We start from the raw sequence: 26770 nt of genomic DNA on the forward strand, positions 1-26770 counted from the left end.
GTTATAAGAGGGGCTGATATCACTACTGAGGCGTTATAAGAGGCTGATATCAGTGCTGGGGCGTCATAAGAGGCTGATATCACTACTGAGGCGTTATAAGAGGGGCTGATATCAGTGCTGGGGCGTCATAAGAGGCTGATATCAGTGCTGGGGCGTTATAAGAGGGGCTGATATCACTACTGAGGCGTTATAAGAGGGGCTGATATCAGTGCTGGGGCGTCATAAGAGGCTGATATCAGTGCTGGGGCGTTATAAGAGGGGCTGATATCACTACTGAGGCGTTATAAGAGGGGCTGATATCACTACTGAGGCGTTATAAGAGGGGCTGATATCAGTGCTGGGGTGTTATACGAGGGGCTGATATCACTACTGAGGCGTTATAAGAGGGGCTGATATCACTACTGAGGCGTTATAAGAGGGGCTGATATCAGTGCTGGGGCGTTATACGAGGGGCTGATATCAGTACTGAGGCGTTATAAGAGGCTGATATCAGTGCTGGGGTGTTATAAGAGGGGCTGATATCAGTGCTGGGGTGTTATAAGAGGGGCTGATATCACTAATGAGGCGTTATAAGAGGGGCTGATATCAGTGCTGGGGTGTTATAAGAGGGGCTGATATCACTACTGAGGCGTTATAAGAGGCTGATATCAGTGCTGGGGTGTTATAAGAGGCTGATATCAGTGCTGGGGCGTTATAAGAGGCTGATATCAGTGCTGGGGTGTTATAAGAGGGGCTGATATCAGTGCTGGGGTGTTATAAGAGGGGCTGATATCACTAATGAGGCGTTATAAGAGGGGCTGATATCAGTGCTGGGGTGTTATAAGAGGGGCTGATATCACTACTGAGGCGTTATAAGAGGCTGATATCAGTACTGAGGCGTTATAAGAGGCTGATATCAGTGCTGGGGCGTTATAAGAGGGGCTGATATCACTACTGAGGCGTTATAAGAGGCTGATATCAGTACTGAGGCGTTATAAGAGGCTGATATCAGTGCTGGGGCGTTATAAGAGGCTGATATCAGTGCTGGGGTGTTATAAGAGGGGCTGATATCAGTGCTGGGGTGTTATAAGAGGGGCTGATATCACTACTGAGGCGTTATAAGAGGCTGATATCAGTACTGAGGCGTTATAAGAGGCTGATATCAGTGCTGGGGCGTTATAAGAGGCTGATATCAGTGCTGGGGTGTTATAAGAGGGGCTGATATCAGTGCTGGGGTGTTATAAGAGGGGCTGATATCACTACTGAGGCGTTATAAGAGGCTGATATCAGTGCTGGGGTGTTATAAGAGGCTGATATCAGTGCTGGGGCGTTATAAGAGGGGCTGATATCACTACTGAGGCGTTATAAGAGGCTGATATCAGTGCTGGGGCGTTATACGAGGGGCTGATATCAGTACTGAGGCGTTATAAGAGGCTGATATCAGTGCTGGGGTGTTATACGAGGGGCTGATATCACTACTGAGGCGTTATAAGAGGGGCTGATATCACTACTGAGGCGTTATAAGAGGGGCTGATATCAGTGCTGGGGCGTTATAAGAGGGGCTGATATCACTACTGAGGCGTTATAAGAGGCTGATATCAGTGCTGGGGCGTTATAAGAGGGGCTGATATCACTACTGAGGCGTTATAAGAGGGGCTGATATCAGTGCTGGGGTGTTATACGAGGGGCTGATATCACTACTGAGGCGTTATAAGAGGGGCTGATATCACTACTGAGGCGTTATAAGAGGGGCTGATATCAGTGCTGGGGCGTTATACGAGGGGCTGATATCAGTACTGAGGCGTTATAAGAGGCTGATATCAGTGCTGGGGTGTTATAAGAGGGGCTGATATCAGTGCTGGGGTGTTATAAGAGGGGCTGATATCACTAATGAGGCGTTATAAGAGGGGCTGATATCAGTGCTGGGGTGTTATAAGAGGGGCTGATATCACTACTGAGGCGTTATAAGAGGCTGATATCAGTGCTGGGGTGTTATAAGAGGCTGATATCAGTGCTGGGGCGTTATAAGAGGCTGATATCAGTGCTGGGGTGTTATAAGAGGGGCTGATATCAGTGCTGGGGTGTTATAAGAGGGGCTGATATCACTAATGAGGCGTTATAAGAGGGGCTGATATCAGTGCTGGGGTGTTATAAGAGGGGCTGATATCACTACTGAGGCGTTATAAGAGGCTGATATCAGTACTGAGGCGTTATAAGAGGCTGATATCAGTGCTGGGGCGTTATAAGAGGGGCTGATATCACTACTGAGGCGTTATAAGAGGCTGATATCAGTACTGAGGCGTTATAAGAGGCTGATATCAGTGCTGGGGCGTTATAAGAGGCTGATATCAGTGCTGGGGTGTTATAAGAGGGGCTGATATCAGTGCTGGGGTGTTATAAGAGGGGCTGATATCACTACTGAGGCGTTATAAGAGGCTGATATCAGTACTGAGGCGTTATAAGAGGCTGATATCAGTGCTGGGGCGTTATAAGAGGCTGATATCAGTGCTGGGGTGTTATAAGAGGGGCTGATATCAGTGCTGGGGTGTTATAAGAGGGGCTGATATCACTACTGAGGCGTTATAAGAGGCTGATATCAGTGCTGGGGTGTTATAAGAGGCTGATATCAGTGCTGGGGCGTTATAAGAGGGGCTGATATCACTACTGAGGCGTTATAAGAGGCTGATATCAGTGCTGGGGCGTTATACGAGGGGCTGATATCAGTACTGAGGCGTTATAAGAGGCTGATATCAGTGCTGGGGCGTTATACGAGGGGCTGATATCAGTACTGAGGCGTTATAAGAGGCTGATATCAGTGCTGGGGCGTTATAAGAGGCTGATATCACTACTGAGGCGTTATAAGAGGGGCTGATATCAGTGCTGGGGCGTTATACGAGGGGCTGATATCAGTACTGAGGCGTTATAAGAGGCTGATATCAGTGCTGGGGCGTTATAAGAGGCTGATATCACTACTGAGGCGTTATAAGAGGGGCTGATATCAGTGCTGGGGTGTTATAAGAGGGGCTGATATCAGTACTGAGGCGTTATAAGAGGCTGATATCAGTGCTGGGGCGTTATAAGAGGGGCTGATATCAGTACTGAGGCGTTATAAGAGGCTGATATCAGTGCTGGGGCGTCATAAGAGGCTGATATCAGTGCTGGGGCGTTATAAGAGGGGCTGATATCACTACTGAGGCGTTATAAGAGGCTGATATCAGTGCTGGGGCGTCATAAGAGGCTGATATCACTAATGAGGCGTTATAAGAGGGGCTGATATCAGTGCTGGGGTGTTATAAGAGGGGCTGATATCAGTGCTGGGGTGTTATAAGAGGGGCTGATATCACTAATGAGGCGTTATAAGAGGGGCTGATATCAGTGCTGTGGTGTTATAAGAGGGGCTGATATCACTACTGAGGCGTTATAAGAGGGGCTGATATCAGTACTGAGGCGTTATAAGAGGCTGATATCAGTGCTGGGGCGTTATAAGAGGCTGATATCAGTACTGAGGCGTTATAAGAGGCTGATATCAGTGCTGGGGCGTTATAAGAGGGGCTGATATCACTACTGAGGCGTCATAAGAGGCTGATATCAGTGCTGGGGCGTTATAAGAGGGGCTGATATCACTACTGAGGCGTTATAAGAGGGGCTGATATCAGTGCTGGGGTGTTATAAGAGGCTGATATCAGTGCTGGGGCGTTATAAGAGGGGCTGATATCACTACTGAGGCGTTATAAGAGGGGCTGATATCAGTGCTGGGGTGTTATAAGAGGCTGATATCCGTGCTGGGGCGTTATAAGAGGGGCTGATATCACTACTGAGGCGTTATAAGAGGGGCTGATATCAGTGCTGGGGCGTTATAAGAGGCTGATATCAGTGCTGGGGCGTTATAAGAGGGGCTGATATCACTACTGAGGCGTTATAAGAGGCTGATATCAGTGCTGGGGCGTTATAAGAGGCTGATATCACTACTGAGGCGTTATAAGAGGGGCTGATATCAGTGCTGGGGTGTTATAAGAGGGGCTGATATCAGTACTGAGGCGTCATAAGAGGCTGATATCAGTGCTGGGGCGTTATAAGAGGGGCTGATATCAGTGCTGGGGCGTTATAAGAGGCTGATATCACTACTGAGGCGTTATAAGAGGGGCTGATATCAGTGCTGGGGTGTTATAAGAGGGGCTGATATCAGTGCTGGGGTGTTATAAGAGGGGCTGATATCACTAATGAGGCGTTATAAGAGGGGCTGATATCAGTGCTGGGGTGTTATAAGAGGGGCTGATATCACTACTGAGGCGTTATAAGAGGCTGATATCAGTGCTGGGGCGTTATAAGAGGGGCTGATATCACTACTGAGGCGTTATAAGAGGCTGATATCAGTGCTGGGGCGTCATAAGAGGCTGATATCACTACTGAGGCGTTATAAGAGGGGCTGATATCAGTGCTGGGGCGTCATAAGAGGCTGATATCAGTGCTGGGGCGTTATAAGAGGGGCTGATATCACTACTGAGGCGTTATAAGAGGGGCTGATATCAGTGCTGGGGCGTCATAAGAGGCTGATATCAGTGCTGGGGCGTTATAAGAGGGGCTGATATCACTACTGAGGCGTTATAAGAGGGGCTGATATCACTACTGAGGCGTTATAAGAGGGGCTGATATCAGTGCTGGGGTGTTATACGAGGGGCTGATATCACTACTGAGGCGTTATAAGAGGGGCTGATATCACTACTGAGGCGTTATAAGAGGGGCTGATATCAGTGCTGGGGTGTTATACTAGGGGCTGATATCACTACTGAGGCGTTATAAGAGGGGCTGATATCAGTGCTGGGGCGTTATAAGAGGGGCTGATGTCAGTACTGGGACGTTATAAGAGGGGCTGATGTCAGTACTGGGACGTTATACGAGGGGCTGATATCAGTACTGAGGCGTTATAAGAGGGGTTGTTATCAGTACTGGGGCGTTATAAGAGGGGCTGATGTCAGTACTGGGACGTTATACGAGGGGTTGATATCAGTACTGGGGCGTTATAATAGGGGCTGATATCAGTACTGGGGTGTTATAAGAGGGGCTGATATCAGTACTGGGGCGTTATAAGAAGGGCTGATATCAGTAATAATAATAATAATAATCTTTATTTATATAGCGCCAACATATTCCGCAGCGCTTTACAGTTTAACAGTTTCAAACACAAAAGTCATAAGTAACAACGTTAACAATACAATAATTAAAGCAAAATAAGACGACCCTGCTCGTGAGAGCTTACAATCTACAATGAGGTGGGGGAGATGCAAAGTACAGGTGTGTATTTACAATGATGTATTTACAATGAGGGTCCGGCCATCTTCAGGGGGTGGGGGATAGATGGAGATAGTGAATGGGCCACACACATACAAACATAACATAACTTTGATTAGTGAACGTGATAGGCCGCTCTGAACAAATTTGTTTTGAGGGAGCGCCTAAAAGTATGCGAGTTGTGAATGGTCCTAATTTCTTGGGGTAGAGCATTCCAGAGGATTGGCGCAGCACGGGAGAAGTCTTGGAGTCGGGAGTGGGAGGTACAGATTAGTGCAGAGGTTAGTCGAAAGTAGTTTGCAGAGCGCAGCGGTCTGTTAGGCCGATAGACAGAAATGAGGGAGGAGATGTAAGGGGGGCCGCACAGTGGAGAGCTTTGTGGGGGAGAACAAGTACTTTGAATTGTATCCTGTAATGAATGGGCAGCCAGTGTAACGACTGGCGAAGAGCGGACGCGTCCGAGTAACGATTAGCCAGATGGACGACCCTGGCTGCTGCATTAAGGATGGACTGGAGAGGGGAAAGTCGAGTGAGGGGGAGGCCAATTAATAGAGCGTTACAGTAGTCCAGGCGGGAGTGGATCAGGGCGACCGTGAGGGTTTTAGCTGTCTCCATGGTGAGAAAAGGGCGGATTCTAGAGATGTTCTTTAGGTGTAAGCGGCACGAGCGGGCAAGAGATTGTATATGGAAGGTGAAGGAGAGATCGGAGTCAAACATAACACCCAGACAGCGCGCCTTCTGCCGGGGTATTATTATGGTGCCACCCACGGAGAGGGAAATGTCAGATTTAGGGAGGTTAGTAGATGGTGGGAGCAGAAGAAGTTCAGTTTTGGAGAGGTTGAGATTCATCAGTACTGGGGAATTATAAAAGTGGGCTGATATCAGTACTGGGGCATCATAGAAGGGGGCTGATATCAGTACTGGATCGTTATAAGAGGGGCTGATATCAGTACTGGGGCGTTAGAAGAGGGGCTGATATCAGTACTGGGGCGTTAGAAGAGGGGCTGATATCATTGCTGGGGCGTTATAAGAGGGGCTGATATCAGTGCTGGGGCGTTATAAGAGGGGCTGATATCAGTACTGGGGCGTTAGAAGAGGGGCTGATATCAGTACTGGGGCGTTAGAAGAGGGGCTGATATCAGTACTGGGGCGTTAGAAGAGGGGCTGATATCATTGCTGGGGCGTTATAAGAGGGGCTGATATCAGTGCTGGGGCGTTATAAGAGGGGCTGATATCAGTACTGGGGCGTTAGAAGAGGGGCTGATATCAGTACTGGGGCGTTAGAAGAGGGGCTGATATCATTGCTGGGGCGTTATAAGAGGGGCTGATATCAGTGCTGGGGCGTTATAAGAGGGGCTGATATCAGTACTGGGGCGTTATAAGAGGGGCTGATATCAGTACTGGGGCGTAATAAGAGGGGCTGATATTATTATTATACATTTTTATAGCGCCATTTATTCCATGGCGCTTTACATGTGAATACGGGGCAAATATAGACAAATACATTAAACATGAGCAGATAACAGGCACACGGGTACATAAGGAGGGAGGACCCTGCCCGCGAGGGCTCACAGTCTGCAGGGGGTGGGTGAGGATACATTAGGAGAGGGTAGAGCTGGCTGTGCGGCGGTTCAGTAGGTTGAGGATCACTGCAGGCTGTAGGCTTGTCGGAAGAGATGAGTCTTCAGGTTCTTTTTGAAGGTTTCTATGGTAGGCGCGAGTCTGATGTGTTGGGGTAGAGCGTTCCAGAGTATGGGGCAAGCACGGGAGAAGTCTTGGATGCGGTTATGGGAAGAAGAGATGAGAGGGGAGTAGAGAAGGAGGTCTTGGGAGGATCGGAGGTTGCATGTAGGTAGGTACCGGGAGACCATATCAGTGCTGGGGTGTCATAAGAGGGGCTGATATCAGTACTGGGGCGTTATAAGAGAGGCTGAAATCAGTACTGGGGCATCATAAGAGGGGCTGATATCAGTACTGGGGCATCCTTAGAGGGGCTGATATCAGTACTGGGGCGTTATAAAAGGGACTAATATCAGTACTGGGGCGTTATAAGGGGCTAATATCAGTACTGGGGCGTCATAAGAGGGGCTGATGTCACTACTGAGGCGTCATAAGAGGGGCTGATATCAGTACTGGGGCGTTATAAGAGGGGGTGATATTAGTACTGGGGCGTCATAAGAGGGGCTGATGCAAGTACTGGTTTGTTTCCTCCCATTCGTTCCTCATTTGTTTTGTTGTGCATTTCCTGTTTTGGAGACATATTGCTTCAACTTTCCGGTCTTGACGCTTTGATGTCTTCCTTGGTCTACCAGTATGTTTGTCTTTAACAACCTTCCCATGTTGCTTGTATTTGGTCCAGATTTTAGACACAGCTGACTGTGAACAACCAACATATTTTGCAACATTGCGTGATGATTTACCCTCTTAAGAGTTTGATAATCCTCTCCTTTGTTTCAATTGACATCTCTCATGTTGGAGCCATGATTCATGTCAGTCCACTTGGTGCAGCGTCTACCAAGCTGGGGTACCTCTTTCAGTACCACCCCGTGTTTCAGGAGGTCCACTCTGCTTTTGCTGGATTCTGAATGAAGGACGCTGGCTGGAATTCCTTGATTACATGAGAGCATATAAAAGCTGACTGCTACTCCACGTATTTCCAGTCTAAAAGAACACACTTTATTTACAGCACACAGAATATATAACACAGATACACAGGGCAGGCCAATAGAAAAAGCAGGCCAGACATACATTACAATAGCCGCAGGGGGCCGGAGCCTGCTGATATTTACTGTGGGAATTACAAAGGTGGGGGAGGACAAAAGGGGAATATCATGTCCCCTCTGCCCAGGGGCGCAGCATGTGGACTGATGCATTTCATATGGAACCTATTATACATAATATATACTGCATAACATATTCTTGGTGCTGGGGGTCCTGTAACACAGCTCCCCTTTTCAGCGACGCGATTGGCATACACACTCTGATCCTTAACGGATCGGTTTGGGGATGACCGAAGTTTATGGGGTTGGTACAAGTTCCGTTTGTCGACTTAGTCCATCGGCATTACCCTTTTGTTTGCCGGGTCTGTAGTAGATGGTGAAGTCCAGAGGATGTAGGGCTAAACTCCACCGCAGTAATCTGGCGTTGTCTCCAGAGACCCGATTAAGCCAGACTAGGGGATTATGGTCCGTTAGGAGGGAAAACTGTCGTCCATACAAATATGGTTGTAACTTTTTGAGTGCCCATACTATTGCCAGGCTCTCCTTCTCGATGGCCGCATAGTTCACTTCACGGGGCAGTAGTTTCCGACTCAGGTAAGCTACCGGGTGTTTTTGGCCGTCCGGCCCGACTTGGCTCAGTACTGCCCCCAATCCAAACATAGAAGCATCTGTGTGAACAAGGAAACGTTTAGTTGGATCGGGTGCGGCCAATACAAGGGTATTGGTGAGGGCGTCCTTTAGCTGGCGGAAGGCTTCCTCACACTCTGGGGTCCAGGTTACCTGGCTAGGTTGGTTCTTACGGGTCAGATCAGTGAGGGGCTTGGCCACGCTGCTGTAATTGGGAACGAATTTCCTATAATACCCCGCTGTCCCTAGAAACGCCATGACCTGGGTTTTAGTGCGTGGGGTGGGCCATTTGGCTATGGCCTCAATCTTGGCTGGTTCTGGTCTCTGTTTCCCACTTCCCACCCAATGCCCTAAATACTGAACCTCTGCTTTGCCCACGTGACACTTGTTTGGGTTCAGGGTGATTCCGGCCTTGTGGATCCTGTCTAATACTGTCTCTAGGTGATTTAGATGCTCTTCCCATGTCGCGCTGTAGATGGCGATGTCATCCAGGTAGGCACACGCATAGTCCTGGAGACCATCCAGAAGCCTGTCAGCCAGCCTCTGGAAGGTCGCCAGGGCAGTCTTCATCCCGAATGGCATAACTCGAAACTGGAATAAGCCAAACGGGATGACAAATGCAGACTTGGGAATAGCATCAGGACTAAGGGGAATCTGCCAGTAGCCTTTGCATAGATCGATGGTGGTCAAATACTTTGCCCCTGCCAGCCGGTCTAACAACTCATCCACACGCGGCATGGGATACGCATCCGTCACTGTTTTCTCATTGAGCTTACGATAGTCTACACAAAACCGTGTAGTCCCATCCTTCTTGGGCACTAACACTATGGGGGATGCCCAGGGACTATCTGACTCTTCAATGACCCCTAAACGCAACATCTCGTGTATCTCTTGTCGCATCCCTTCTCGTACAGACTCAGGGACGCGGAAGGGGGGTTGTCACAGGGGGGTCTGATCCTGGGTCTCAACCTTGTGTTGTGCCAGGTGAGTGTACCCGGGTTTCCCCGAAAACATCCTCTGTCGCTGCCTCAACAATTCCTCCGCCTGCTGTCTCTCCCGGGGACCTAAGTCTTCACCCCAGTGTACCTGGTCCCATGTTTTAGACTGAGTCCTCTCCCCTAAGACATCAGGCAAGGGAAGTCCGGCTAAATCCTCTGCTTCAGGTGCACAGATGGCCACTACCTCTTCAGGGCGCTCCCGATAGGGCTTCAGCATATTCACGTGGAACATGCGGATAACCCTGGGGTTGTCACAATCGGCGACATTATAGGTGGTGTCGGCTATTTTCCCCACTACCTGGTAGGGCCCCTGCCATGCAGCTTGGAACTTGTTCTGCCTAGCGGGCTCTAACACCAGGACCTTCTGCCCTATTTCCAAGGTGCGCTCTCTGGCCCTCCGATCGTACCATACCTGCTGGCGCCGCTGGGCCACCTGCATGTTCCCACGTACAGCCTGGGTCAGCTCCTGTAGGCGGTCCCGGAATTCCAGCACATAGGGTACAATAGGTACCCCTTCTATGATGCCCTCCCCTTCCCAGTGTTCTAGCACTAAGTCTAGGGGTCCCCTTACCCGTCTCCCGTATACCAGTTCGAATGGGGAGAACCCAGTGGATTCTTGGGGCACCTCTCGATAGGCAAACGGGAGGTGAGGCAAGAATTTCTCCCAGTCCCTGTAGGTCCTGGTAAAAGTCCCAATGAGTTGTTTTAACGTCCCGTTAAAGCGTTCACACAACCCATTGGTTTGCAGGTGGTACGGGGCAGTTCTAATGGACTTTACGCCGCACAGCTTCCACAGTTGGTTGGTCACCTCTGCTGTAAACTGGGTACCCTGGTCTGAGATAATCTCCCGGGGAAATCCAACCCGTGAGAAAACCTGGAGCAGGGCAGCCGCCACCATCTCTGCCAGTATGTTAGGTAACGCAACCGCCTCTGGATATCGTGTGGCATAATCTACCACTGTCAATATATACCTTTTCCCTGACAGACTGGGTTTGGCTAACGGCCCTATCAGATCGACCGCTACTTGGCTAAATGGTTCCTCCACAATGGGGAGGGGGCGTAATTTGGCCTTGCATCGATCTCCCCTCTTGGCAATGCGCTGGCAACTGTCACAGGTCTGTCAGTATTGACGAACATCATAGGTTACCCCCGGCCAAAAGAAGTTTTGTGTCAGACAATGCCTGGTGCGACTGACGCCGAAGTGCCCGGCCAAGGGTATGTCATGAGATATTCGCAGTAACTCCTGCCTATACTTCTTGGGAACTACCAGCTGTCGTTTTATAGTGGGGCTCGTCACTGTGTGGTGCTGCTCTGTGATCCGGTAGAGGAGTCCCTGCTTCCATATAAACTGTTCCCCTTCCAGTACCCCTCTCCCCTCCTGTGCCTTCCCACGATATCCCTCCAATGAAGGATCCTCAAGTAACTCCCTCTTAAATTCATCTGGGGTGGCACAAGAAATGTGTCTGGCTATGGGAATACGTGTAGGGCTGGGATGTCTTACCTGGGTCTCCTCTGAGTGTGATTCCGCCTCCGCAGCTCGAGCTTGTCTCCGGGTGGTCACAGGATATGTCTCAGCCAGAGGGGCAACCGAGAAGGCAGACAACATGGGCCCCAAGTCATTTCCCAGCAAAACGTCTGCAGGCAAATCCTCCATCAAGCCGACCTCAACAAGGCCATCCCCGACTCCCCAGTTCAGGTGAATCCTGGCAGTGGGCAGTCGATGTATGGCTCCCCCTGCTACACGGACTGCCACTGTCCGGTCCGTCTTCTCTTGGTCTTGGACGAGATGAGGCTTTACAAGGGTTAAAGTTGCTTCGGAATCTCTTAGTCCCTGCATGCGTTTCCCATTAACCCACACGACCTGTCGATGCTGTTGTCGATTATCTGCCCGGGCTGCCTGCACGGGGTTTACTTTATGCAGCACTTCCTCCATGTCTTCCACCCCTTGGTTAGTTGTAGCCCCCAATGCCGGGTCAGCTTCGCCTTGGTAGCAGTGTACAGCGGCCCGGCGGAAGGTAGCTGTTCCCGCCTTTGGCCACTGGGTATGCTGAGTCCGGTTGGGACATTGTCTTTGCAGGTGGCCCAGCTGACGGCAGGTGTGGCATCACGCCCCAGGGGAACTGTGGTAGGCCGGGTTTCTAGCTGGTCCCCCTACAATCTTCGGTGGTTTGGGGCCCTCCAGGTCCATGGGCGGACCCCTAGTGACCATCTTTGATCCTGAGAACTGAGGCCTCCTGGCGTCATGATGTTCATCGGCCAGACGAGCGGCTTCCTCAAGAGTCATTGGCCGCCTGTCCCTTAGCCATTTCTGTGTCTCGGGGTTTAGTCCAGTAAAGAATCGTACTAACAAGAAGAGCTGGAGGACGTCCTCCTTAGTGGTTGCTTGGATCCCTTGTACCCACTGTAGCAGTGACCGCCGTAGTTTACAGGCCCATTCAGTGTGGGTATCGGTTACTCGTTTTATAAGTCCGCGGAACTTTTGGCGGTATGCCTCTGGTGTCAGCGCATACCGGGCCAAGATCACTTCTTTGATCCGCTCATAGTCCATACAGTCCTCATCAGGTACCGTGCGATAGGCGTCCGCTGCCCGGCCTGTCAGCTTGCTGGCCAGAATCTGAACCCGTTCCTCCGGCTTCACTTGATGAAGTGCACACTGCCGCTCAAAGTCCTGCAGAAAGCCATCAATGTCTTCCTCTGCCTACCCCAACTGTCGGAAGGCATTATACTGGATCTTTTTGTGGCTTACTGTTGAAGGTACCTGGGCGGAGGCCAGAGCTCCCTTTGCTCGCTGACTCTCCTCTCTCCGCTCTGCCATCTCTATCTTGACCAGCTCCACTTTGGTCCGCTCTGCCATCTCCATCTTGGCTAGCTCTATCCTGGTCCGCTCGGCCATCTCTTCCTTCAGATCAGTACGCACATCAGCCATCACCTCTCGTATGATATCTACTGCAGGGTTTGGGCCATAGAACGCCAGTCTGTTCTTTACCTCCCTCTGGAATTCAGTCTCCTCCACGTTCACATTGGGGGGCGCTGCACTGTCATGTTCCATGATGGCTGCTATCAAATCCGCTTTTGTTTTGTTGCTGGCGATTAACCCTCGGGCTTCCACCAGATCTTTTAATGTAGTCCTCTTTAACTTCTGGTAGTTGTCTTCCATTCATTCCTTTCCTCCTGTAGAAGGGGTATCCCACTGCTGCCACCAGTGTAACGTGGTCTACTGTGCTGTAGTACCTCTTTCAGTACCACCCCATGTTTCAGGAGGTCCACTCTGCTTTTGCTGGATTCTGAATGAAGGACGCTGGCTGGAATTCCTTGATTACGTGAGAGCATATAAAAGCTGACTGCTACTCCACGTATTTCCAGTCTAAAAGAACTCATTTTATTTTCAGCACACAGAATATATAACACAGATACACAGGGCAGGCGAATAGAAAAAGCAGGCCAGACATACATTACAATAGCCGCAGGGGGCCGGAGCCTGCTGATATTTACTGTGGGAATTACAAAGGTGGGGGAGGACAAAAGGGGAATATCGTGTCCTGTTGTGAATTCTGTGGCAGAGCTCCCTCCTGTGGTCACAAGTGGTACTTCGGCTGATTCTCTCTGGGAGCTTCCGTTTGTGGAGAAAAGTGGTACTGCGGCTTCTGAGTTTCCTCCCTCAGGTGATCTGGTGAGGTCGTTAGGTGCTTCTCTACTTAACTCCACCTAATGCTTTGATCCATGCTTCCTGTCAATGTTCCAGTGTTGGACTTGTTTTTCCCTGGATCATTCCTGTGGCCTGCTGCTCTGCATAGCTAAGTTCTTCTTTGCTATTTGTTTGCTATTTTTTCTGTCCAGCTTGTCTAATTGTTTTGCTGGAAGCTCTGGGACGCAAAGGGTGTACCTCCGTGCCGTTAGTTCGGTACAGAGGGTCTTTTTGCCCCCTTTGCGTGGTTTTCTTTAGAATTTTGTGTAGACCGCAAAGTTATCTTTCCTATCCTCGCTCTGTTAAGAAAGTCGGGCCTCACTTTGCTGAATCTATTTCATCCCTACGTTTGTCTTTTCATCTTAACTCACAGTCATTATATGTGGGGGGCTGCCTTTTCCTTTGGGGTATTTCTCTGAGGCAAGGTAGGCTTATTTTCTATCTTCAGGCTAGTTAGTTTCTCAGGCTGTGCCGAGTTGCATAGGTAGCGTTAGGCGCAATCCACGGCTGCCTCTAGTGTTGTTTGGAGAGGATTAGGGATTGCGGTCTGCAGAGTTCCCACGTCTCAGAGCTCGTTCTATTATTTTGGGTTATTGTCAGATCACTGTATGTGCTCTGACCGCTATGTCCATTGTGATACTGAATTGCCTATCACAACAGTACAGGAAGCCTAAAGTGCTAATGATTCTCAATAGAGGGAAAAAAGAAGTTCTGAGACCATTTTTTTTTCTTTGCACTGTGTTTTGCCTTTTTTTCCCCTAGACATTTGGGTGGTTCAGGACACAGGTGTAGCAATGGACATTAAAGGTCTGTCTTCATGTGTGGATCAGCTCACGGCAAGAGTTCAAAATATTCAAGATTTTGTGGTTCAGAATTCTTTGTTAGAACCGAGAATTCCTATTCCAGATTTGTTTTTTGGAGATAGAAATTTTCTGAGTTTCAAAAATAATTGTAAACTATTTCTGGCTTTGAAACCTCGCTCCTCTGGTGACCCAGTTCAACAGGTTAGGATCGTCATTTCTTTTTTGCGTGGCGACCCTCAGGCCTGGGCATTTTCTCTTACGTCAGGAGATCCTGCATTAAGTAATATCGATGCGTTTTTCCTGGCGCTTGGATTGCTGTACGATGAGCCTAATTCAGTGGATCAGGCAGAAAAAAAATTTGCTGGCTCTTTGTCAGGCTCAGGATGAGATAGAGGTATATTGCCAGAAATTTAGAAAGTGGTCCGTGCTCACTCAATGGAATGAATCTGCGCTGGCAGCTATATTCAGAAAGGGTCTCTCTGAAGCCCTTAAGGATGTCATGGTGGGATTTCCTATGCCTGCTGGTTTGAATGAGTCTATGTCTTTGGCCATTCAGATCGGTCGACGCTTGCGTGAGCGTAAATCTGTGCACCATTTGGCGGTATTACCTGAGATTAAACCTGAGCCTATGCAGTGCGATAGGACTATGACCAGAGTTGAACGGCAAGAACACAGACGTCTGAATGGGCTGTGTTTCTACTGTGGTGATTCCACTCATGCTATCTCTGATTGTCCTAGGCGCACTAAGCGGTCCGCTAGGTCTGCCACCATTGGTACAGTACAGTCAAAATTTCTTCTGTCTGTTACCTTGATCTGCTCTTTGTCATCGTATTCTGTCATGGCGTTTGTGGATTCAGGCGCTGCCCTGAATTTGATGGACTTGGAATATGCTAAGCGTTGTGGGTTTCTCTTGGAGCCCTTGCAGTGTCCTATTCCATTGAGAGGAATTGATGCTACGCCTTTGGCCAAGAATAAGCCTCAATACTGGACCCAGCTGACCATGTGCATGGCTCCTGCACATCAGGAGGTTATTCGCTTTCTGGTGTTGCATAATCTGCATGATGTGGTCGTGTTGGGGTTGCCATGGCTACAAGCCAATAATCCAGTATTGGATTGGAAATCCATGTCGGTGTCCAGCTGGGGTTGTCAGGGGGTACATGGTGATGTTCCATTTCTGTCAATTTCGTCATCCACCCCTTCTGAGGTTCCAGAGTTCTTGTCTGATTACCGGGATGTATTTGATGAGCCCAAGTCCGATGCCCTACCTCCGCATAGGGATTGTGATTGTGCTATCAATTTGATTCCTGGTAGTAAATTCCCAAAAGGTCGACTGTTTAATTTATCCGTGCCTGAGCACACCGCTATGCGCAGTTATGTGAAGGAATCCCTGGAGAAGGGGCATATTCGCCCGTCATCGTCGCCATTAGGAGCAGGGTTCTTTTTTGTAGCCAAGAAGGATGGTTCGCTGAGACCTTGTATAGATTACCGCCTTCTTAATAAGATCACTGTTAAATTTCAGTACCCCTTGCCATTGTTATCTGATTTGTTTGCTCGGATTAAGGGGGCTAGTTGGTTCACCAAGATAGATCTTCGTGGTGCGTATAATCTGGTGCGAATCAGGCGAGGCGATGAATGGAAAACTGCATTTAATACGCCCGAGGGTCATTTTGAGTATCTAGTGATGCCATTCGGACTTGCCAATGCTCCATCAGTGTTTCAGTCCTTTATGCATGACATCTTCCGAGAGTACCTGGATAAATTCCTGATTGTGTACTTGGATGACATTTTGATCTTCTCGGATGATTGTGAGTCTCATGTGAAGCAGGTCAGAACGGTTTTTCAGGTCCTGCGTGCTAATTCTTTGTTTGTGAAGGGATCAAAGTGTCTCTTTGGTGTGCAGAAGGTTTCATTTTTGGGGTTCATCTTTTCCCCTTCTACTATCGAGATGGATCCTGTTAAGGTCCAAGCCATCCATGATTGGACTCAGCCGACATCTCTGAAAAGTCTGCAAACGTTCCTGGGCTTTGCTAATTTTTATCGTCGCTTCATCTGCAATTTTTCTAGTATTGCCAAACCATTGACCGATTTGACCAAGAAGGGTGCTGATTTGGTCAATTGGTCTTCTGCTGCTGTGGAAGCTTTTCAAGAGTTGAAGCGTCGTTTTTCTTCTGCCCCTGTGTTGTGTCAACCAGATGTTTCTCTTCCGTTCCAGGTCGAGGTTGATGCTTCTGAGATTGGAGCAGGGGCTGTTTTGTCGCAGAGAGGTTCTGATTGCTCAGTGATGAAACCATGCGCTTTTTTTTCCAGGAAGTTTTCGCCTGCTGAGCGAAATTATGATGTGGGCAACTGAGAGTTGCTGGCCATGAAGTGGGCATTCGAGGAGTGGCGTCATTGGCTTGAAGGAGCTAAGCATCGCGTGGTGGTATTGACTGATCATAAGAACTTGACTTATCTCGAGACTGCTAAGCGTTTGAATCCTAGACAGGCTCGTTGGTCGCTGTTTTTTGCCCGTTTCGACTTTGTGATTTCGTACCTTCCGGGCTCTAAAAATGTGAAGGCGGATGCTCTGTCTAGGAGTTTTGTGCCCGACTCTCCGGGTTTATCTCAGCCGGCGGGTATCCTCAAGGAAGGAGTAATTGTGTCTGCCATCTCCCCTGATATGCGGCGGGTGCTGCAAAAATTTCAGGCTAATAAACCTGATCGTTGTCCAGCGGAGAAACTGTTTGTCCCTGATAGGTGGACCAATAAAGTTATCTCTGAGGTTCATTGTTCGGTGTTGGCTGGTCATCCTGGAATCTTTGGTACCAGAGAGTTAGTGGCTAGATCCTTTTGGTGGCCATCTCTGTCGCGGGATGTGCGTACTTTTGTGCAGTCCTGTGGGATTTGTGCTCGGGCTAAGCCCTGCTGTTCTCGTGCCAGTGGGTTGCTTTTGCCGTTGCCGGTCCCGAAGAGGCCTTGGACACATATCTCTATGGATTTTATTTCAGATCTTCCCGTTTCTCAAAAGATGTCAGTCATTTGGGTGGTCTGTGATCGCTTTTCCAAGATGGTCCATCTGGTACCCTTGTCTAAATTGCCTTCCTCCTCTGATTTGGTGCCATTGTTCTTCCAGCATGTGGTTCGTTTGCATGGCATTCCAGAGAATATCGTTTCTGACAGAGGTTCCCAGTTTGTTTCGAGGTTTTGGCGAGCCTTTTGTGGTAGGATGGGCATTGACTTGTCTTTTTCCTCGGCTTTCCATCCTCAGACTAATGGCCAGACCGAACGAACCAATCAGACCTTGGAAACCTATCTGAGATGCTTTGTTTCTGCCGATCAGGATGACTGGGTGTCCTTTTTGCCTTTGGCTGAGTTCGCCCTTAATAATCGGGCCAGCTCGGCTACCTTGGTTTCGCCATTTTTCTGCAATTCTGGGTTCCATCCTCGTTTCTCTTCAGGACAGGTTGAGTCTTCGGACTGTCATGGTGTGGATACTGTGGTGGACAGGTTGCAGCAGATTTGGACTCATGTAGTGGACAATTTGACCTTGTCTCAGGAGAAGGCTCAACGTTTCGCTAATCGCAGACGCCGTGTGGGTCCCCGACTTCGTGTTGGGGATCTGGTTTGGTTATCTTCTCGTCATATTCCTATGAAGGTTTCCTCTCCTAAGTTTAAACCTCGTTTCATTGGTCCGTATAGGATTTCTGAGGTTCTTAATCCTGTGTCTTTTCGTCTGACCCTCCCAGATTCTTTTTCCATACATAACGTATTCCATAGGTCATTGTTGCGGAGATACGTGGCACCTATGGTTCCATCTGTTGAGCCTCCTGCCCCGGTTTTGGTGGAGGGGGAATTGGAGTATATTGTGGAGAAGATTTTGGATTCTCGTGTTTCAAGACGGAAACTCCAGTATCTGGTTAAATGGAAGGGTTATGCTCAGGAAGATAATTCCTGGGTTTTTGCCTCTGATGTCCATGCTCCCGATCTTGTTCGTGCCTTTCATATGGCTCATCCTGGTCGGCCTGGGGGCTCTGGTGAGGGTTCGGTGACCCCTCCTCAAGGGGGGGGGTACTGTTGTGAATTCTGTGGCAGAGCTCCCTCCTGTGGTCACAAGTAGTACTTCGGCTGATTCTCTCTGGGAGCTTCCGTTTGTGGAGAAAAGTGGTACTGCGGCTTCTGAGTTTCCTCCCTCAGGTGATCTGGTGAGGTTGTTAGGTGCTTCTCTACTTAACTCCACCTAATGCTTTGATCCATGCTTCCTGTCAATGTTCCAGTGTTGGACTTGTTTTTCCCTGGATCATTCCTGTGGCCTGCTGCTCTGCATAGCTAAGTTCTTCTTTGCTATTTGTTTGCTATTTTTTCTGTCCAGCTTGTCTAATTGTTTTGCTGGAAGCTCTGGGACGCAAATGGTGCACCTCCGTGCCGTTAGTTCGGTACGGAGGGTCTTTTTGCCCCCTTTGCGTGGTTTTCTTTAGGGTTTTGTGTAGACCGCAAAGTTATCTTTCCTATCCTCGCTCTGTTAAGAAAGTCGGGCCTCACTTTGCTGAATCTATTTCATCCCTACGTTTGTCTTTTCATCTTAACTCACAGTCATTATATGTGGGGGGCTGCCTTTTCCTTTGGGGTATTTCTCTGAGGCAAGGTAGGCTTGTTTTCTATCTTCAGGCTAGCTAGTTTCTCAGGCTGTGCCGAGTTGCATAGGCAGAGTTAGGCGCAATCCACGGCTGCCTCTAGTGTTGTTTGGAGAGGATTAGGGATTGCGGTCTGCAGAGTTCCCACGTCTCAGAGCTCGTTCTATTATTTTGGGTTATTGTCAGATCACTGTATGTGCTCTGACCGCTATGTCCATTCTGATACTGAATTGCCTATCACAACAGTGTCCCCTCTGCCAAGCGGCGCAGCCTGTGGACTGATGCATTTCACATGGAACCTATTATACATACATATACTGCATAACATATTCTTGGTGCTGGGGGTTCTGTAACAGCAGCTCTCCAAGGTGTGATCACTCCTTTTTAGATGCAGACTAACGAGCAGATCTAATCTGATGCAGGTGTTAGTTTTGGGAATTAAAATTTACAGGGTGATTCCATTATTTTTTCCTCAGAATTGAGTGACTCCATAATTTTTCCCCTATGCTTGGTTAAAAAAAAAAGTAACCATTACTGACTACCACATTGTTTGTTCTTGATTTCTTTTAGTGTTTCTTAAAGCCAATAAGTTGTAATTTGAAATGAGTTTAGTTTTGTGCCATGTCTGTGATCTGCTTTTTGTCTACAAAATTAAACAACTGAGTGAACATCCTCCAAGGCCGGTGATTCCATCATTTTTGCCAGGGGCTGTATAACGCTCCAGTATTGATATAACCTCCAGACATTACACCATATGTGACTTTTAACATCCTCTTCTTTCATATTATTTGTTTGGAGGCCTAAAAAAAATAATGCACAGTATTAGGGGATGACATCACGTGTATGGCATGAGAGTGTGACTAATGGTCGCTTCTCTTCTATCTCCAGATCGCAAGGCAACAGCAACAACTACTGCAACAGCAGCACAAGATCAACATCTTACAGCAGCAGATCCAGGTAGGTACAAGAGGGAAAATGTACATCTGTATCATTTTTACCCATGAGCATAAAATCTATGAGCAGTAAAGACTAAAACACCTAGAAGGTCACCTACCCATCACCAGAGATCAGCGGTGACATCACTGAGAATGCCTCCTATCCATCACCAGAGATCAGAGGTGACATCACTGAGAATGTCTCCTATCCATCACCAGAGATCAGCGGTGACATCACTGAGAATGCCTCCTATCCATCACCAGAGATCAGAGGTGACATCACTGAGAATGCCTCCTATCTATCACCAGAGATCAGAGGTGACATCACTGAGAATGCCTCCTACCCATCACCAGACATCAGAGGTGACATCACTGAGAATGTCTCCTATCCATCACCAGAGATCAGCGGTGACATCACTGAGAATGCCTCCTAACCATCACCAGAGATCAGAGGTGACATCACTGAGAATGTCTCCTATCCATCACCGGAGATCAGCGGTGACATCACTGAGAATGTCTCCTATCCATCACCGGAGATCAGCGGTGACATCACTGAGAATGCCTCCTATCCATCACCAGAGATCAGCGGTGACATCACTGAGAATGCCTCCTATCCATCACCAGAGATCAGCGGTGACATCACTGAGAATGCCTCCTATCCATCACCAGAGATCAGAGGTGACATCACTGAGAATGTCTCCTATCCATCACCAGAGATCAGCGGTGACATCACTGAGAATGTCTCCTATCCATCACCAGAGATCAGCGGTGACATCACTGAGAATGTCTCCTATCCATCACCAGAGATCAGCGGTGACATCACTGAGAATGCCTCCTATCCATCACCAGACATCAGAGGTGACATCACTGAGAATGTCTCCTATCCATCACCAGAGATCAGAGGTGACATCACTGAGAATGTCTCCTATCCATCACCAGAGATCAGCGGTGACATCACTGAGAATGCCTCCTACCCATCACCAGACATCAGAGGTGACATCACTGAGAATGTCTCCTATCCATCACCAGAGATCAGCGGTGACATCACTGAGAATGCCTCCTAACCATCACCAGAGATCAGAGGTGACATCACTGAGAATGTCTCCTATCCATCACCAGAGATCAGAGGTGACATCACTGAGAATGTCTCCTATCCATCACCAGAGATCAGAGGTGACATCACTGAGAATGCCTCCTATCCATCACCAGAGATCAGCGGTGACCTCAATGAGAATGCCCCCTATCCATCCCCAGAGATCAGCAGTGACATCACTGAGAATGCCTCCTATCCATCCCCAGAGATCAGCGGTGACATCACTGAGAATGTCTCCTATCCATCACCGGAGATCAGCGGTGACATCACTGAGAATGTCTCCTATCCATCACCGGAGATCAGCAGTGACATCACTGAGAATGCCTCCTATCCATCACCAGAGATCAGCGGTGACATCACTGAGAATGCCTCCTATCCATCACTAGAGATCAGCGGTGACATCACTGAGAATGCCTCCTATCCATCACCAGACATCAGAGGTGACATCACTGAGAATGTCTCCTATCCATCACCAGAGATCAGCGGTGACATCACTGAGAATGCCTCCTATCCATCACCAGAGATCAGCGGTGACATCACTGAGAATGCCTCCTATCCATCACCAGAGATCAGAGGTAACATCACTGAGAATGTCTCCTATCCATCACCAGAGATCAGCGGTGACATCACTGAGAATGTCTCCTATCCATCACCAGAGATCAGAGGTGACATCACTGAGAATGCCTCCTATCCATCACCAGAGATCAGCGGTGACATCACTGAGAATGCCTCCTATCCATCACCAGACATCAGAGGTGACATCACTGAGAATGTCTCCTATCCATCACCGGAGATCAGCGGTGACATCACTGAGAATGTCTCCTATCCATCACCAGAGATCAGAGGTGACATCACTGAGAATGTCTCCTATCCATCACCAGAGATCAGCGGTGACATCACTGAGAATGCCTCCTATCCATCACCAGACATCAGAGGTGACATCACTGAGAATGTCTCCTATCCATCACCAGAGATCAGCGGTGACATCACTGAGAATGTCTCCTATCCATCACCAGAGATCAGAGGTGACATCACTGAGAATGTCTCCTATCCATCACCAGAGATCAGAGGTGACATCACTGAGAATGCCTCCTATCCATCACCAGAGATCAGAGGTGACATCACTGAGAATGTCTCCTATCCACCACCAGAGATCAGCGGTGACATCACTGAGAATGCCTCCTATCCATCACCAGAGATCAGAGGTGACATCACTGAGAATGCCTCCTATCCATCACCAGAGATCAGAGGTGACATCACTGAGAATGCCTCCTATCCATCACCATAGATCAGAAGTGACATCACTGAGAATGCCTCCTATCCATCACCAGAGATCAGAGGTGACATCACTGAGAATGCCTCCTATCCATCACTAGAGATCAGAGGTGACATCACTGAGAATGCCTCCTATCCATCACCAGAGATCAGAGGTGACATCACTGAGAATGCCTCCTATCCATCACCGGAGATCAGCGGTGACATCACTGAGAATGCCTCCTATCCATCACCAGAGATCAGAAGTGACATCACTGAGAATGTCTCCTATCCATCACCAGAGATCAGAAGTGACATCACTGAGAATGTCTCCTATCCATCACCAGAGATCAGAAGTGACATCACTGAGAATGTCTCCTATCCATCACCAGAGATCAGAGGTGACATCACTGAGAATGCCTCCTATCCATCCCCAGAGATCAGCGGTGACATCACTGAGAATGTCTCCTATCCATCACCAGAGATCAGCGGTGACATCACTGAGAATGTCTCCTATCCATCACCAGAGATCAGAGGTGACATCACTGAGAATATCTCCTATCCATCACCAGAGATCAGAGGTGACATCACTGAGAATGTCTCCTATCCATCACTAGAGATCAGTGGTGACATCACTGAGAATGTCTCCTATCCATCACCAGAGATCAGCGGTGTCATCACTGAGAATGCCTCCTATCCATCACTAGAGATCAGCGGTGACATCACTGAGAATGCCTCCTATCCATCACTAGAGATCAGCGGTGACATCACTGAGAATGCCTCCTATCCATCACCAGAGATCAGAGGTGACATCACTGAGAATGCCTCCTATCCATCACCAGAGATCAGAGGTGACATCACTGAGAATGCCTCCTATCCATCACCAGAGATCAGCGGTGACATCACTGAGAATGCCTCCTATCCATCACCAGAGATCAGAGGTGACATCACTGAGAATGCCTCCTATCCATCACCAGAGATCAGCGGTGACATCACTACGATTGCCGCCTATCCATCACTGGAGAGGAGACATGTAGATGGAACGGTGTTTGTATGCAGCGTTCTCGTTGGCACCGTTGTTCGCTCTTGTAGCTACAGAGTAAATGCAGGCGTAATATAATGTAATGTTGTAAGCAGATTTGTGTTATGTGAATCTGTCAGATGTGAGCAGAGCAGACAGGATTAGCGCAGTGCATGGTACTTACCCTCTTGTTTGGCTGTAATTACCTAGTATTGAACAGAAAAAAATTATCGCTATAGCAACGACTGAGGCATATGGATTCTCTTATATGGATTAGGCTAAAAATATTACCGCCCCAAACACCCATGGACTTTACCGCAAAGATGAAAACTGGAGGTAAAAATAGTGAAATCACCCAGTAGTAATAATATGGCTACTTCCGCCTAACAACTTATTTGTAAGCGTTTCATTTAGTGTAGTGGTTGATACGATGGCGGTCACAGAACTGCGCAAATTAAATGGCGACTTTCACATTTGTGCTACGACAATGGATTAGGAGTTCTCTGTAACACATCTAGATATCTAATACCCATCTTTCTTATATAGAGTGGATATAAAAAGTCTGCACGCTTCTTCTAAATCCCAGTTTTTTTGTCATGTAAAATAAATGCTACCAAAAAGAATCATTGCAGAACTTTTTACACCTTTTATTGTCACCCATAATTTGTACAAACCCATTGGAAAACAAAGTGAAATTTTATTAGGTGAAAATAAAAATGTGAAGACTAAAATGAAGGGGTTGTATAAGTGTTAACAACCTCAGAATCAGCCAATTACATTTACCTTCATGTTACATAGTAGTCAGCACTCGGGTGCCGTCTCTTAAAGCGATTCTGATTCAAATCAGAAAAAGCGTTGCTGTACTAGGTGGATTTTCCTGTCATTTTTTGGTGCATAAACAGCTGACAACACAGCAAAGGATCTCATTGTGCAAAGTTGTCAGTCAGGGCCATCTGTGAAGACAGAATCAAGAAGGGGCTGAAATGTGATATAGTGCCTAGAGAAAAAAAATGGAATGGACATTGGTGCTGGAGGCTTCCAAGAAGCCGACTGCAACATTAAAGGAGCTGCAGGAATTTTTGTCCAGGCTTGGTTGTGTCCTGCATGTGACAATAGTCTCCTTTATTCTTCATTTGTCCGGTGTGTAAGGTTGGGGGGGAAGACGGAAGCCTTTTCTTAATCAGAATATCCAAGCATGGCTGTGTTTTACCAAAACCTTCATCACATCTGCACAATTCCCCAACTAATCCAGTTCAAACTACTAACACTGATCTACAAAGCCGTCCACAACCTGTCCCCTCCCTATATCTCTGAACTTATCTCCCAATATCTTCCCTCACGTAATCTCCGGTCCTCCCAAGACCTCCTTCTCTCCTCCACACTTATTCATTCCTCACAAAACCGCCTCCAAGATTTCTCCTGAATATCCACCATCCTCTGGAATTCCGCGCCTCAACACGTCCGATTATCCACCACCCTCGGATCCTTCAGACGGAACCTGAAAACCCATCTCTTCAGGAAAGCCTACAATAACCATTCTGCCGCCTCACCAACCACCCGAGCTGCCGCCTCACAAACTACCTGATCTGCCACCTCACCACCAACCACCCTAGCTGCCGCCATGTCACCAACCACCCGAGCTGCCGCCACATCACCAACCACCCGATAAGCTGCCACGTCACCAACTACCTGAGCTGCCGCCACGTCACCAACCACCCGAGCTGCTGCCACGTCACCAACTACCTGAGCTGCCGCCACGTCACCAACCACCCGAGCTGCTGCCACGTCACCAACCACCCAAGCTGCCACGTCACCACCGCCAGAGCTGCCCTCCCACCAACCACCCGAGCTGCCGCCTCACAAACCACCTGATCTGCCACCTCACCACCAACCACCCGAGCTGCCGCCATGTCACCAACCACCCGATAAGCTGCCACGTCACCAACTACCTGAGCTGCCGCCACGTCACCGACTACCTGAGCTGCCGCCACGTCACCAACCACCCGAGCTGCTGCCACGTCACCAACTACCCGAGCTGCCGCCACTTCACCAACCACCCAAGCTGCCACGTCGCCACCGCCAGAGCTGCCCTCCCACCAACCACCCGAGCTGCCACCTCACCACCACGAGTGCTGCAGCACACCGACGTCCTGTCTCTTCCCCATTATCCCGAAGAATGTAAGTCCGCAAGGACAGGGTCCTCTCCCTTCTGTACCAGTCTGTCACTGTAAATTTGTTTACTGTTAAAGATATCTATAACCCTGTATGTAACCCCTTTTCACATGTACAACACCATGGAATTAATTGTGGTATATAAATAAATAATAATAATGTGGGGAACGTGTTATGTCTGATGAGACCGAGACTTAACCTTTGGGCAATCAGTCCAAATGGTGCAAAGCCGACACCGTACATCAACAGAAGATCACCATCCCTACAGTAAGGCATAGTGACATAGTAACATAGTAACATAGTTAGTAAGGCCGAAAAAAGACATTTGTCCATCCAGTTCAGCCTATATTCCATCATAATAAATCCCCAGATCTACGTCCTTCTACAGAACCTAATAATTGTATGATACAATATTGTTCTGCTCCAGGAAGACATCCAGGCCTCTCTTGAACCCCTCGACTGAGCTCGCCATCACCACCTCCTCAGGCAAGCAATTCCAGATTCTCACTGCCCTAACAGTAAAGAATCCTCTTCTATGTTGGTGGAAAAACCTTCTCTCCTCCAGACGCAAAGAATGCCCCCTTGTGCCCGTCACCTTCCTTGGTATAAACAGATCCTCAGCGAGATATTTGTATTGTCCCCTTATATACTTATACATGGTTATTAGATCGCCCCTCAGTCGTCTTTTTTCTAGACTAAATAATCCTAATTTCGCTAATCTATCTGGGTATTGTAGTTCTCCCATCTCCTTTATTAATTTTGTTGCCCTCCTTTGTACTCTCTCTAGTTCCATTATATCCTTCCTGAGCACCGGTGCCCAAAACTGGATACAGTACTCCATGTGCGGTCTAACTAGGGATTTGTACAGAGGCAGTATAATGCTCTCATCATGTGTATCCAGACCTCTTTTAATGCACCCCATGATCCTGTTTGCCTTGGCAGCTGCTGCCTGGCACTGGCTGCTCCAGGTAAGTTTATCATTAACTAGGATGCCCAAGTCCTTCTCCCTGTCAGATTTACCCAGTGGTTTCCCGTTCAGTGTGTAATGGTGATATTGATTCCCTCTTCCCAATATCACCATTACACACTGAACGGGAAACCACTGGGTAAATCTGACAGGGAGAAGGACTTGGGGATCCTAGTTAATGATAAACTTACCTGGAGCAGCCAGTGCCAGGCAGCAGCTGCCAAGGCAAACAGGATCATGGGGTGCATTAAAAGAGGTCTGGATACACATGATGAGAGCATTATACTGCCTCTGTACAAATCCCTAGTTAGACCGCACATGGAGTACTGTGTCCAGTTTTGGGCACCGGTGCTCAGGAAGGATATAATGGAACTAGAGAGAGTACAAAGGAGGGCAACAAAATTAATAAAGGGGATGGGAGAACTACAATACCCAGATAGATTAGCGAAATTAGGATTATTTAGTCTAGAAAAAAGACGACTGAGGGGCGATCTAATAACCATGTATAAGTATATAAGGGGACAATACAAATATCTCGCTGAGGATCTGTTTATACCAAGGAAGGTGACGGGCACAAGGGGGCATTCTTTGCGTCTGGAGGAGAGAAGGTTTTTCCA

The 26770-nt window shown here is 48.3% G+C and overlaps 1 protein-coding gene across 11 annotated transcripts in view; it reads left to right on the forward strand.

Annotated features, from left to right (window-relative positions):
* Nucleotides 1-26770, forward strand: part of SOX6 (SRY-box transcription factor 6) — an 846804-nt gene that overhangs the window by 586038 nt on the left and 233996 nt on the right. For all 11 annotated transcript variants that reach the window (XM_069739870.1, XM_069739868.1, XM_069739873.1 and 8 more), the window contains one exon: nt 19600-19668. In XM_069739870.1, coding sequence (XP_069595971.1) covers nt 19600-19668 — 69 coding nt within the window. The remainder of the gene's footprint in view (nt 1-19599; nt 19669-26770) is intronic.

Source organism: Ranitomeya imitator, chromosome 9 (assembly GCF_032444005.1).
Source record: "Ranitomeya imitator isolate aRanImi1 chromosome 9, aRanImi1.pri, whole genome shotgun sequence".
NCBI lineage: Eukaryota > Metazoa > Chordata > Amphibia > Anura > Dendrobatidae > Ranitomeya > Ranitomeya imitator.